This window comes from Mytilus edulis, chromosome 11 (genome assembly GCF_963676685.1).
Source record: "Mytilus edulis chromosome 11, xbMytEdul2.2, whole genome shotgun sequence".
Taxonomy (NCBI): domain Eukaryota; kingdom Metazoa; phylum Mollusca; class Bivalvia; order Mytilida; family Mytilidae; genus Mytilus; species Mytilus edulis.
In genome coordinates, this window is record NC_092354.1 from 52,765,161 (window position 1) to 52,779,529 (window position 14,369).

A 14,369-nucleotide genomic window follows, 5' to 3' on the forward strand; every position below is an offset into this window, starting at 1 on the left:
TAAAAATTACACACTGAGATTTCATAAAGACGCACTGAGATTACAAAAAATGAAAAACACACACTGAGAATTGAAAATTACACACTGAGATGAAATAAACTGAAAAAACACACAGTGAGAATTGAAAATTACACACTGAGATTTCAAAAATACACACTGAGATTTGTATGCATATTACTTATGAATATTCATGAGATGAATAATTCAACAGATTAATATCTTGGTCAACCAAACTCTTGTCACATAAAAATATCATTCGGAACACCTCACGTTACTTTCGTATCTCCTCGTCGGTGTCATTTCCTGTCAAAAAATTTCCAGGAGGTGAAAAATATATACAGATGCATTAGAACTCTCGAGTTTCCTTATTATGTCGATCAACGATACAGAAGATTTAGGGGAATTCTTCACATCTTTATTGAATGTTTTTGAAAATACTAATCGTAACTTAAACAGACCTTGGACAGCTCACGACATAACCTTAATCGAAAACATCAGTCGTCGACTAGAAAGTTGTTTAGAGATATTAAATGTTATGCTTTCTGTGCTTGATCCGGGGTCAGATTTAAATCTAACTATTGAAACCCTATACTCAACTGGACATGATCTTTTTGGACAAGCAACACAAATGCTACATACTTTGAATATTGAAGAGGGGGTTAATCATGTTAATGATGAGGGCGAAGACGCTTTGCTGTTCGCAGAAACATCCACAGGACGACCAAAGTACAATTTAAATCAATCAATTATGTATTTATATGAAAGTGGGATGTCATGGAGCAGAATGGCAAGGTTACACAATATTTCTAAATCATTCTTAAGCTACATGTACATGTCCATGTACCTCATTTTATCATTTAAAATAATATAAACATGATAAAGGGGGTCTGATCCCGCTTATTGTTTTGTCAGATTCCTGTATACCCGCTTATCATTGTAGAAATAATGCTTGTAATTTCACGTGTCCCGCCCAACTTCATTTCACGCTTAATAATTTAACTGTCACCCTTACAAAAAATCGTCCAATCCCGCATCACGCTTAGACCCCAATGAGACCTACATGTACATTTTTTACTATATAAGCAGTATAAAAATAACATATGCTGCTCCTATATACTATAAGAAAGCAATAGTGGTGTGCACTTTAATAATTTCATTCAAACTGGTGATGAACCAGCTAAGCACCCACCTTTTTTGCATCAGTTGTAATCCCAAATAAAAAAAATGACATGGCAGTACATGTATATATATAATTAATCCCTTACTGTGTCGGTTACAAGCTATTTAGACTTATGTTAAACTGTTTTATAATCATGCTGACTCTAAATAAAGTTTATGTATTTATTTATTTACCAAAAAATAGGCTACTTGCAAACATTTGCTGCAAAATGCTTATGGAGGCTCGCGGGTATAAGAATTTCAGAAAAAAATTAACATTAATTTTTCATTACAAATTTTATTTATTACCTTAAGTAGTTGTTACTTTATCATATGGTACAAAAATCAATTTTTTGTGGCCCCAGGTGACATTTAAAACTTGGATATTATTGAAAAAGCTCCAAATTATCTCCCTTTGGTGCAAAACTGCCATTTTTTGACATTGAAATTGAAATATTTTTTTAACCCATCGGTGACCTATATTTTTTATTGCTGTTTTCGAATAAGCTGTACATAAGCTAAATAATTGTAAAATTTAAGCGATTTCTGTAATTTAGTTCTTTTTTTATTCCGATATTACCGCTTTTTCTCCTATTAGTTCAACAGAAAAAATGGACATTAACAAAAATGTATGCTTCTTTCGAAGGTGGATTGTGAGCGTAAATGAACGGTGACCCCATATTTTTATTTCATTTTTCTATTTACATGATTTAGTATAAGATAAATTTCATTTATAGAAAAATATAGAGAAATCCTATATTAAATAAAAAAATTGATTTAGACCCGCGAGCCCCGTTATGTTTGCAAGAATATTGCTGCTAGCTGCAAACATTAGTTTCATAGGATTTATCAGTTTGTTAGTTTTAAAATGCAATGAAGTACAAAAAAAACAAATACAATGTATGATGAAAGTATAACAAACACCAACTACATTGTACCAAAATACAGGCTCCTGACTTTTGACAGGCACATAGACATGAATGTGGTGGAGTTAATCATGTATGCCAACGCCTAAGCCCTTCTCCCTTTTCCTTGACTGGGGACAATGGTCCATCAGCATGCAATACTAAAGCCTTATAGCCTGAGATTGCTCTGGTGGTATTTATAGCACTAATAAATTGCTTTTTGTCCGTCCTTCCAGTCTTGTTAGCGCTCTCACATGTACAGTTCTTACCAGATTTTAATGAAAGTTATATCATAGGTTTATATCAGCAATGTCTTGGACGAGTTTGATCATCAGTGTCGATCAATTATTTTTAAAAGAGTTATGCACCTTGGAATCATTAACTATATGGAAAATTGCATCGTTAGCTTTCTCATGCATGTGTACAATTTTTGCCAAATTTTTATGAAACTTATACCACAGATTTATATCAGTAATATCTTGGACGAGTTTGAAAATCAGTGTCTATCAATCATTTTTAAAAGAATTATGCACCTTGGAAACATTAACTATATGGAAAATTGCACCATTAGCGCTCTCATGTGTACAATTCTTTCCAGAATTTTATGAAACTTATAACATAGGTTTATATCAGCAACATTCATGACATTGACGTGTTTGAAAATCAGTGTCGATCAATTATTTTTAAAAGAGTTATGCCCCTTGGAAATAATGATTATATGGAAAATTGCATTGCTAGCGCTCTCATGTGTACAATTCCTGCCAGAATTTTATGAAACTTATATCATAGGTTTATATCAGCAATGTCTTTGACATTTTCAAAAATAAGTGCACTGTAGTTATGCACCTTGGAAAAATTTATTATAACGGAAATCACATTGCATTTGCTCTAAATGCTTCATTTCTCTAATCATGCTAATTAAGATATTTATAAATTGTTATTAAGAACCAAAAAAACACTGTTTGTTTAGTTATTGGCCTTGGATAGATAAAATATGTGCAACGTGGGGGACATTGGAACTCTGTTTTTTTTTTATATTTTATTCATCCCTAGAGAGTCTTTCAATTATTGATGAAATAGGGACAAAATGCATAATATTGTTTAATTATAATATACCAACCTGAATATTATTACAGTTGTCTCCAAGTCTCATTGTCTACTATCAGAAGAAGGAGAGATGAGCTTGGTTTAGACCCCTCTAATATGCATAGATTTTCAAGAATCAGCAACAATGACTTGGACCAAGAAATTATCACAGCACTCCAATTCACACCTAATGCCGGAGAATCCTTTATACAAGGCAGTTTTAGGGGAAGAGGTAATAAGAATAATTGTATATATATAATTTTAAATCTACATATGTATTTGAATTGAACTGATATATATGGTATATAATTGTATAATAGTAATCAGTAGTTACAGATCAAGTTTGAGTTTCATTCTAGTTGATCCAATTTTTGACCTTATTACAACCATTGCACTTAGAAAATTTTATGCACTTTGTGGCATCAAGTGAGCGATTACAGACTCTTTTGAGCCTCTGGTTAACCTCACATATAAACCCAAAGGGTTATATGAGCTATTGCCATCACTTTGTTTCTGTCGTCCGTTTGTTAACTTTTTACATTTTAATATTCTCGTCTTCAATTCCACTGCAAAGTTGGCATGAATCATCCATAGGATTATATCTGATGACCTTGACCTTCAACCAACATGGCAACTGTTACTACATGTATATTAAAATAAAACATAGGTGTAAAATGCATATATTAGGCTTATTTTAACTATAATTCAATGAAAAATCTTTTCTGAAACCACTGGAACAATTGGATTAAGTGAAGCTTGACCCAGATAAACAGGTGAGAGGTCTTGGCTCCTCTTATGGAATACTGGATCAGCCTCTTTTGTGGCATCAACTTATGTCAAGAGCAGAACATTGTGGATTGCATTGGTTATAATAATTCTGAAACATTAAAACAACATGGGTAAAAGCTCAATACATTTAGATTTCACAATCTGGCATCAAAAGTATGAACAGCCATCATGCCTCCTATATATACATGTATATACTCTGAGTGTTACCATACTATTTTCTGATATATATACCATTTACATATATGTTTAGCGATCAAACCAAGAATTTTACTCATGTACCCATAATCCTAGAATACATGAATCAAGGGAGTGTTGCCTATGCATATCTTCTAATCAGTTTTATTAACTGTATTAAAACAATTTCAAAAGAAAATAGTCTTAAAGTCAATTGATTGTCCAGTAATTGATGGTAGATGATGAAATATACATGATATATGAGGAATATTTCAGTAAACAAAATTTAGCAAGAAAAAAATATATTTCTAGCCATTATTGTATGGTTCCCACTATATAAACTGGATGTCCCAGGTCTTCCAGCTGATACATGTGCATGTACAATGTATGTTTTCACTAGCCTTGTTTTCACTATAGCCTGAAAATGGAAGCTACTACACAAATGTAGATCAGCATGACAGACCACATTGGGACATTAGTAGCTCTGGACTCTTTGATCCTATTTGTGAACTAGACCACATCCCGAGGCATCAGGGTACAAACTCTAGTTCAATACCGTATACTTTATTCCACAAAACACTGATTCAAGAACAATGTATAATATTGTTACCAAGTATGGTACATTTGTAAGTGTAAACTGTGTTAAATGTATAGTATGTAAATGTCAGTAATAACAATGAACTTTGTTTATAGGAATTAGAATACAACGATGGCGATTAAGAGAAAGACTTAATGTAATTGACCCTGTTGGTAGAGCACTAAGAAAAAGAAGAGCAATTCAAAGACGTGTATACAATGTAGAAGGAATAAATCATCTCTGGTTAGTGAAATTTTTTAAAATGTAAATGTTAAATAATGATCAACAAGACAATTTTTTTAGGATGACCACTTTAAAAAAACCAAGTCACAGTGACCTATTTTTAAAAATCAGGTCACAGTGACCTATTTTTGTATCTTTTCCACATTTTTAATAAGTGTGATTCATACCTGTCAACTCACAGTATGAATATAAATGTACAGATTTGATTTTATCATATTATCATTTGCTGAATTAATAATTATTGTCCTAATAACAGCTAGAGCATGTTTATAGTTCAAATACCAATGTCCCTTTATCTATTCTACTTTTCAAAAAAGAAATTATGGTCTTCTTAAGCAAATATAGGCAGACATGTTTTTGACTTTGATGCAGCCTTATTCGCCTATTAATTAATTCCATAAATTTGACAGCTAAACACCAAACTATCAAACAACATTACATTCTGTAAGATCAACATATAAATGAGATAGCTGTACAGGTATATAAAAATCTAAGTTGATTTGAAAAAGTTATAAATTTTTTTAAAGGTGACCATTTGAATTTAGTTTAAACTTTAAATTGTAGCTTTTTTAACCTATTAACTTAAATCCATAAAAATGAAAGCAAAAAAAAAACCAAAGTAATAAATAGCCTGACATTCAGTAAGACCAATATAAAAATGATATAGCAGTAGAGTTTTATGAAAATGGAAGTTGATTTGAAAAATTTATGAAAAAATTTAAGGAGGACTATCTTGAAATAACCTAAAACTGAAAATTTGAGCTTTTTCTTAAAACCATAAGAATGACAGCAACACACCAAACTACCAAACAACTTGGCATTCTATAAGATCAATATATAAATGAAATATTGCTGTCCTATTAGTGCTGAAGACCAAATGACCAAATAACTAGAAGTCCTATCAAAAATAAAGTAAAAATAAATGTGTGTCCTTCTATTGACTATGTTTTGCACCAGTCCCAACCCACCAATAAATATTGACCGGTCCCTTACCGAATTACTTTTGACAAAATACAGATGGAGTTTGATAATGGGGTTGTGTGCCCTATTGTTTAAACCAGAGGCTCCCAATGAGCCTGTATTCGCTCATCTTGATTACAAGTGACCTCAACAAAAATTGAATCATTTTGGTCTTGGATGGAGGGTGGATCTATTGGACACAGTTTTTAAAGGAATTCATCTAAGGACCATCCAGGCCAACTTCATTTTCAATTGACTCAGTAGTTTCAGAGGAAAACATTTGTAAATGAATTTTTTGTCAAAATATGCCTACCAGTAATTCCCTTAACCAACAAAAAATTGGCAACAGATTTAACAGACCATTTTTGTCTCGCCTGTGACAAATTGCTTTCCCACACCGATGCCATCAAATTTTATTGAAAGACCTTTGACAAGGCAGGTGTCGGCTAACCTTGACCTCATTTTTATGGTTCATTAACTCTGTACATTAAGGAAAAACTTGAGGTCAATTTTTTGTGTTTAAGTCAGTTTCTCAGTAAGTAGGCATGATAAGTCGACAGTATTTGGTATGTGAGAGCCTCTTCATCTGGTTATCTAGACATGCAGTCATGGAATGCCTTGCTTATGCTGAGAGTCATATTTTCACTAAATTTTAATGAATACATGAAGTATAACTTTATCTATAATAACTCAGTTTGCCCTGTGCTGGACTATGCATCACAACAATGCAATCTAGAAGCAGGTGACTCCCCCACTCCCTTGCATTACAGTAAATAGGATAACCAAGATGGCCATCACTGCTGTACTTAATTTAAAAAAGGTTGATAGTGGTATACCTCCTCCTCACATTTGAAAACTGTGTTGAACATGTACTGATTTAAGTGAAACTATAGCTACCAAGTCAAAATTTGAAAATGGTTTCTTGTTTGTATTCAGTTGAAAAATATAAGTAACCATTTTGAAAATTGGATTTTCCACAGAACTCTTTACAGATCTCTTTGATTAGGAATAGTAATATAACAATATGAAATAATTTATTTCCCTCAGTGTTGCTCTGAATAATATAAAAAAAATATTAAAATGACAAATTACAAAAAGTTGCAGAGTATGTAAGCAAACAAGATCTAAAAATATACCAAAACTTTGTAATAGATCAGATTAAGTATGCTTAAATAGTACACATTTTTGTATGGGGGCCAGCTGAAGCCTGCCTCTGGGTGCGTGATTTTCTCGCTCTGTTTGAGACCCATTGGTGGCCTTGTGCCGTTTTTTGCTCTTTGGTCAGGTTGTTGACTCTTTGACACATTCCCCATTTCCATTCTCAATTTTATTATTAAATATGTGCGCATGCAATTTGTGTGTAATTTTCAGTTTTCAGTGTGCAGTTTTCAATTCTCAGTGTTATTTACTGTTTATTTAATCTTAGTGTGTTTTTTTTTAAATCTCACTGTGTATATTCAATTCTCAGTGTGTGTTTTTTTTAAATCAAAGTGTGTAAATTTTCTTAAAATGGTTTAAATATAGTTTTGATGAGAACGGCTTGCCATACTATATAGTAGACTTGTAGGTGAACATCTTAGTTTAAAAAAATATTGACCCCTTCTGATATTACCAAAACTTAATTAAAAAAGTTGTCAAAATTGAATACACTTGCATTTCCTTTACTAAAATTTAAGGGTCACTGATGCTTTTTGGAACTTTATTTTATTGATTTAAAAGAAAAGTTCTTTATACAAAAACTAAACCTTTCACAATAAACAAAGGGTGAAACATGTTTCACTAGAACAGGTACCTAAAGTGATTTTATTATATCACATGATTCATGAGATTTTCTTTTTCTTTTCAGGCATGTTGATACAAACCATAAGCTAATAGCTTGGCGATTTGTGTTTCATGGATGTATTGATGGGAAAAGTCGTCTCATTACATATCTGAATATAGCAGATAACAACAAAAAAGACACAGCATTGACATTTTTCAGAATTGGTGTTAGTAAATATGGCTTGCCATCAAGAGTACGTGGAGACTGCGGAGTTGAAAACACAGATATTGCCAGATTTATGAACAATGAAAATGGAGATGGTAGGGGTAGTTTTATTACTGGTAGAAGTGTACATAATCAGAGGATAGAACGTTTGTGGTCCGACATTAACAGAACTGTAACAATGTATTATCAACACCTTTTCAGTCATATGGAAAATATTGAAGTATTGAACAGCAATATCGAGTTGCATGTGTATGCTTTACATTTTGTATATAGACCTAGAATTGAGAAATCTTGTGCTGAATTTGTTGTTCAGTGGAATAACCATTCACTACGAACTGAAAACAATATGTCACCAATGCAGATTTGGTATTCATTATGTGGTTATTCTATGGGTGATAGAATGACAGAGGTTGTAGTAGATATACAACAATATGGAATTGATTGGGAAGCCCCTCATGCAGCATTAAATCTCAACAACAATATAACAGTGCCAGAAAATTTGTTTACTTTATCGGATGAAGCCAGAATTTACCTTAATAATCAAGTGCAACCTTTAACAGATGATGGCAATCATGGCATTAATCATTTTGTGAATGTTGTTAGATATTTAGAGACCTTTTAAATTACAAGATGTATTTTGAACAGCATCCAGATTATTATTTGATGATAGTAAACAAGTAGATTTCTTTTTGTACTGTATTAATCTATTTTTACAAGTGTTAAAGGGCAATAACTCAACAAAAATACTCTAGTTAAACCCGAGAGCAGTATGACTATGTAAGTCCTAATATGGTAAAAAACAAGCATGCAAAGTTTCAAAGCCATCTTTTTATATGTTGTGTATTGGTTAATGGTAAGGTATAACCTTACCTCGACCTCATTTCATGGTTCATTGGTCATTGACATCTAGTGTTGGCCTTGTGAATAATGGTATACATCTTTCTGTCAGGTTGGTTTCATAACTACTGATTTACTCAATCCTTATGTACCAAATTTTGGTACTTACTTCATATGGTTGGGGCAAACACCTATTGTTTTTAGAGTCAAAGTTTATTTTAGATACCCTAAATATCTGTTATGATGATATTTGGTATGATTTATACACAATTTCTATGTATGTAATTCAAACTCTGCTTATGTCTTATGCATCAAACTTGGATACACACTTCATGCGGGTTGAGCAAAGAGAATGATTTTGGGTCAAAGGTCAAGGTCATATTCACTTTATTTCGAATTATTTAGTGAAAGAACATTATCTTTATAGCGGAAAATGACATTTTTTCTCACCTTTCCTTGTCAGTGAATACAAGGTTCCATACCACAAAAGGAAGGTTGAGATTGATTTTTGGGTTAAGGTCCCGACCGTTTAGAAATTAGGGGCCAAAAAACAAGGATTTTCTGGTTTCCGGACAATAACTGAGTATAAGTCTATGGATCTCTATGAAATTGTACCACAAGGTTCCATACCAAAAAAGGAAGGTTGGGATAAATTTTGGGGGTTATATGGCCCTAACCATTAAGAAATTAGGGGCCAAAAACAATACTTTTCAAGTATTTAATCACAGTCCAAATTCAGAGCTGTATCAAACTTGAATATTGTGTCCATGCTTGCCCAAACTGTTCAGGGTAAGACCTCTGGGGTCATATCAAGCTGCGCCCTGCAGAGCATTTTATTTCATTTTAAAGAAAATGTGACAGAAACATAAACTTTAAATGGCATTTTCAAACACTAATCAATATACATTAAAAAGTAAAAAAAACAAAAACATTGATGAACGATTTAGGCAAAACATTACAAGTGAGCGATTCAGGCTCTTCACAGCCTCATGTTATCACTAGTCTACCTGTATATCTGTTTCATGCAGATACTGAAGCTCAAACCTAAAAAAATGCTCCAGTTAATACTCCCGATAGTGCAGTCAATATCAAGAGTTTAAAAATTGTGTTTGTTCATGGTTACTATTTCACCCACAGGTATACACAGTCTAAAACAAGGCTGTTTTATAACTTTGATGCTAGGCAGGCAAAACATTTGTCTGTGATATCTATTTACGATCATTTTTTTTGGTTTCCCCACTGTAACTTCAGTGTGTCTCTACCTTTAGTCATCAAAATTTCCCACACTTAATATTTTGGAGGCAAATGGTAAAAAAATCAAGGTCATTACCACTAAAACCGATTTTACTCATTCTCTTGCTTTCTGTGCCATTACTTCAGTTGGGCTCAATCATTTACCATCAGACTATTACAGAAAGTATGCATCTTGGGTACTACTGAACAAACGTGCATCAACTTTCTTACTATGACCTATATTATACGGTTCAGCAAGTCTGGTTATGTTTTGGGTTCAGGTCCATTTCTTGGATACTATACATATAGCAATGAATGTCATCACTGGATACATGTTGGGGAATACTGAACATTCTTTCCATATAATGGCAAGTATGACCTACATGTTGGTTTGTATTCTAACCATTTCTAAGCAAGGCACCTGTCTTTCCCACTTTTAAGTCACACAATAATTTGTTGAGTATGACCTATATTTTATGCTTTAATTCATTTATGGCATTAAGGTCCATTTCTTGGAAAGCAAACATAATAAAAGTGGATACATGTTGGTTAGGTTCGGCATTGCGGCTAAGTTTTAACTGCGCTTCTGCAGTTTTGTAACAGATATTGTCCGACCTTTCAGGTATGCAGTTGGTTTTTTTAGCTTCTTTTGAAATGTCTATCTTGAACTTCAAAGCCAAGGATAAAATTTGTGTACCAAGAAGAATATTTGTACCAAACGTTGTTTTTGTTGTAAATCAACCATACCAAATCGATATCACAACCTACCAGAATTTACCCTTTAATGTTTTGCAAGTTGGCCATATATTATGTAATTTATTTGATTATGGTCACTTCCTGTTTATTTTCCTTGACTCTGCTGATACATGTAGCACACACAATTGTTGTGATCAACATTGGCAATGAGACCAATAAATTGATAGAAATGGAATATGATTTGAATTTTGTATGGCAAGCAGTTCAGGTGCAAAACTATTTGTACACCCTTTTTTCGAAATAAAATACAGATTTCAAAACCTAAAATAACACTGAGAAATCGAAATTATACATCGAGATTGAAAAAAATAAAAAACACACACTGAGAATTGATAATTACACACTGAGATTAATATGCAAATTACTTATGAATATTCATGAGATGAATAATTCAACAGATTAATATCTTGATCTCAAGAACTCTTGTCATAATGAATTGCGATTCCTTCAACCAACATTTGTAATAAATTTCAAGACTTTTAAACATCGCTCATATTCATAAGTTTGTTGCCTATAATTCAGATCATTACTATCAGTGTATCACAATTTTTTTTAAATCTCAGTGTGCTTTGCTGTAATTCTCAGTGTGTAAATTTTTCAATAATGGTTTAAACATAGTTTTGACGAGAACAGCTTGCCATGATTTGGTCTTGCTTGCTCACAGTTACTTGAGAAAATTGTAAGTCTACAACAAGGACTACACATTATAACAACACCATTTTCCCATGCATTTTTAAGGTAGGTTTACACTGCACTTTTATGGCAACTGTACTACATCGACAGGTGCATGATATGCTTACCATACAAAAATTCTGATTTGGTCTCATTTTTTGGTAGAGTTCTTGTATCTCTTTTCTTATGTACACTTGTACTGTCAGATATTTGAATAAGGAACCAATTTTAAAATTGTTTACAAGTCCCACATTAATTCAATAAACACTTTTTTGTGCATAAAAAGCAAGTTTTTAATTTCAAAAAATAAACTGGATACCAATACATAAAGAACACAAATTATATGGAAATAGTTTGATCTGATAGACAGCATCTCTTTTGATTGAATTGTCTATTTTCATTTTCACATTAAAACATATGTACATATTTTTACAACTCCCTACCTGTTTATATTGACCATTAACACTTTATTTAATGTGTAGGTCACATTGACCTACATTTTAAAAAAATTACAGAGCATCACCCAAGTAGTTGTGCTGAACCTTGAATCTTCACTGGTTACATAGAAAATAGCTATAAAATTGAACTATGAAAAAAATTTAAAATTGCCCTTTTTCAACATCCCCTCCAACTTACTGGGCCATATTTAATTTTGGACCACATCAAAAACACGAATCCGAGAGGACAATCCAAGGAATGTTCAGCAAAATTATGTTGAATTTGGCAGAGTGGTTCTGAAGATTAAAATTTAAAAAAATTAACTGACATATTCTAGACGACAGACACCAAGTGACGGTAAAAGCTCACCTGAGATCTTAAATAAGATCTGCAAACTAAATTTTACTAAGATTAAACAAGACTAGAATACTTGAACATAAAGTTGTAAAAATAATATTTGACAAAACAAATATAAGATTAAACAAGACTAGAATACTTGAACATAAAGTTGTAAAAATAATATTTGACAAAACAAATATAAGATTAAACGAGACTAGAATACTTGAACATAAAGTTGTAAAAATAATATTTGACAAAACAAATATAAGATTAAACGAGACTAGAATACTTGAACATAAAGTTGTAAAAATAATATTTGACAAAACAAATATAAGATTAAACGAGACTAGAATACTTGAACATAAAGTTGTAAAAATAATATTTGACAAAACAAATATAAGATTAACATAAAGTTGTAAAAATAATATTTGACAAAACAAATATAAGATTAAACGAGACTAGAATACTTGAACATAAAGTTGTAAAAATAATATTTGACAAAACAAATATAAGATTAAACGAGACTAGAATACTTGAACATAAAGTTGTAAAAATAATATTTGACAAAACAAATATAAGATTAAACGAGACTAGAATACTTGAACATAAAGTTGTAAAAATAATATTTGACAAAACAAATATAAGATTAAACAAGACTAGAATACTTGAACATAAAGTTGTAAAAATAATATTTGACAAAACAAATATAAGATTAAACGAGACTAGAATACTTGAACATAAAGTTGTAAAAATAATATTTGACAAAACAAATATAAGATTAAACGAGACTAGAATACTTGAACATAAAGTTTTAAAAATAATATTTGACAAAACAAATATAAGATTAAACAAGACTAGAATACTTGAACATAAAGTTGTAAAAATAATATTTGACAAAACAAATATAAGATTAAACAAGACTAGAATACTTGAACATAAAGTTGTAAAAATAATATTTGACAAAACAAATATAAGATTAAACAAGACTAGAATACTTGAACATAAAGTTGTAAAAATAATATTTGACAAAACAAATATATATATATTATATATAAACAAATACTTCATAAAAAAAAGTCTTTATGTTTTTAAAGTCAACATGAAGACTTATTATCAAACAAGATCTGGAATTTGTCATTCGTCACTAAAATAGTATAGCACTAAAACTATATAAGTTAATTGACCTTAACAAATAGGAATTGCACAGGAAAAGCATATGTAGGGCTATATGTAGCGGCAGCTTAATAAAAACACAGCAAGTCTTGATGTAAATGATAGAACACATGTAGTTTCAAATACACGTAGGACGTTGTAAATAGTTTGGACATCAGTCCTTTTAGCCCCCTTTATAGGTCAATCAAATTTGTTTGGAAAATCACAGGCAGTCTATTTCATTATGAATCTATAAAAGAAGAAAAACTTGAGCTAACATCTGACAATCTTCCTGTAAAGTTTCAGGGGTCTGGGATGAAAACTGTAGGAGAATTGATTACACAATTTATGTACCTACTTTTCCCCGCCCATCGATAAACAGGTTTTGAACTTTGTCCAGCCTGACCAAAAATATCATCAAAATCAGTATCAAAATAAATGATCCACATTGAAATAAGAACACACCCTTATTGGCCCCTTTGGCCCTCTTCTTTTGAAACAAGTGGGGTTACAATCTCAGTTTCAAATGTCATGCTTCATTTAGTGGCAAGGACCATTATGTTAAAAATTTCAGGAACATTTGTCTAGTACGACGAACACACCTATACAATAATAAAACCACAAATTTTGTTGCTGTCTTATAAAAATAATATATCACCACGCACAGTAAAGGCAATAGAAAAACATGTAAGGTGCACAACGATAAGAAATATATGTACACACGTAAAACAAATTGAGTATTTATATTGAAAAAAATGCCTGTAAACTTAATTCTACTAACATCAAACATGACTAAAATGAACTGCTTAAACCTCTATGCCAAGCCATTCTCGTCAAAACTATGTTGAAACTATGTTTAAGCCATTATTCAAAGAATTTAGTCACTGAGATTTAAAAAAAAATAAAAATGTGGATTTTGTGACATGTGGAGAACATGGCATTGTCCTTCCTGGGACAAATGTACTTATAGAGTATGTAATCAATGACAAGGAGAAAATCATTATGAAGCCAAAAAGTTTCTATGATAAGGCAAGGTCTGTTTTGAAGAGATACTGGAATGTAA

At 31.7% G+C, this 14,369-nt stretch overlaps 1 protein-coding gene across 1 annotated transcript; it reads left to right on the plus strand.

The window, feature by feature from the left end:
* Window positions 1–273: 273 nt before the first annotated feature.
* LOC139495798 (uncharacterized) lies at window positions 274–8,568 on the plus strand. The gene is made up of 4 exons (XM_071284172.1): window positions 274–792; window positions 3,200–3,381; window positions 4,806–4,932; window positions 7,739–8,568. The coding sequence occupies exons 1-4, from the start codon at window positions 371–373 to the stop codon at window positions 8,499–8,501; spliced, it is 1,494 nt and encodes a 497-aa protein (XP_071140273.1). The 5' UTR covers window positions 274–370; the 3' UTR covers window positions 8,502–8,568.
* The last annotated feature ends 5,801 nt before the right edge of the window (window positions 8,569–14,369 follow it).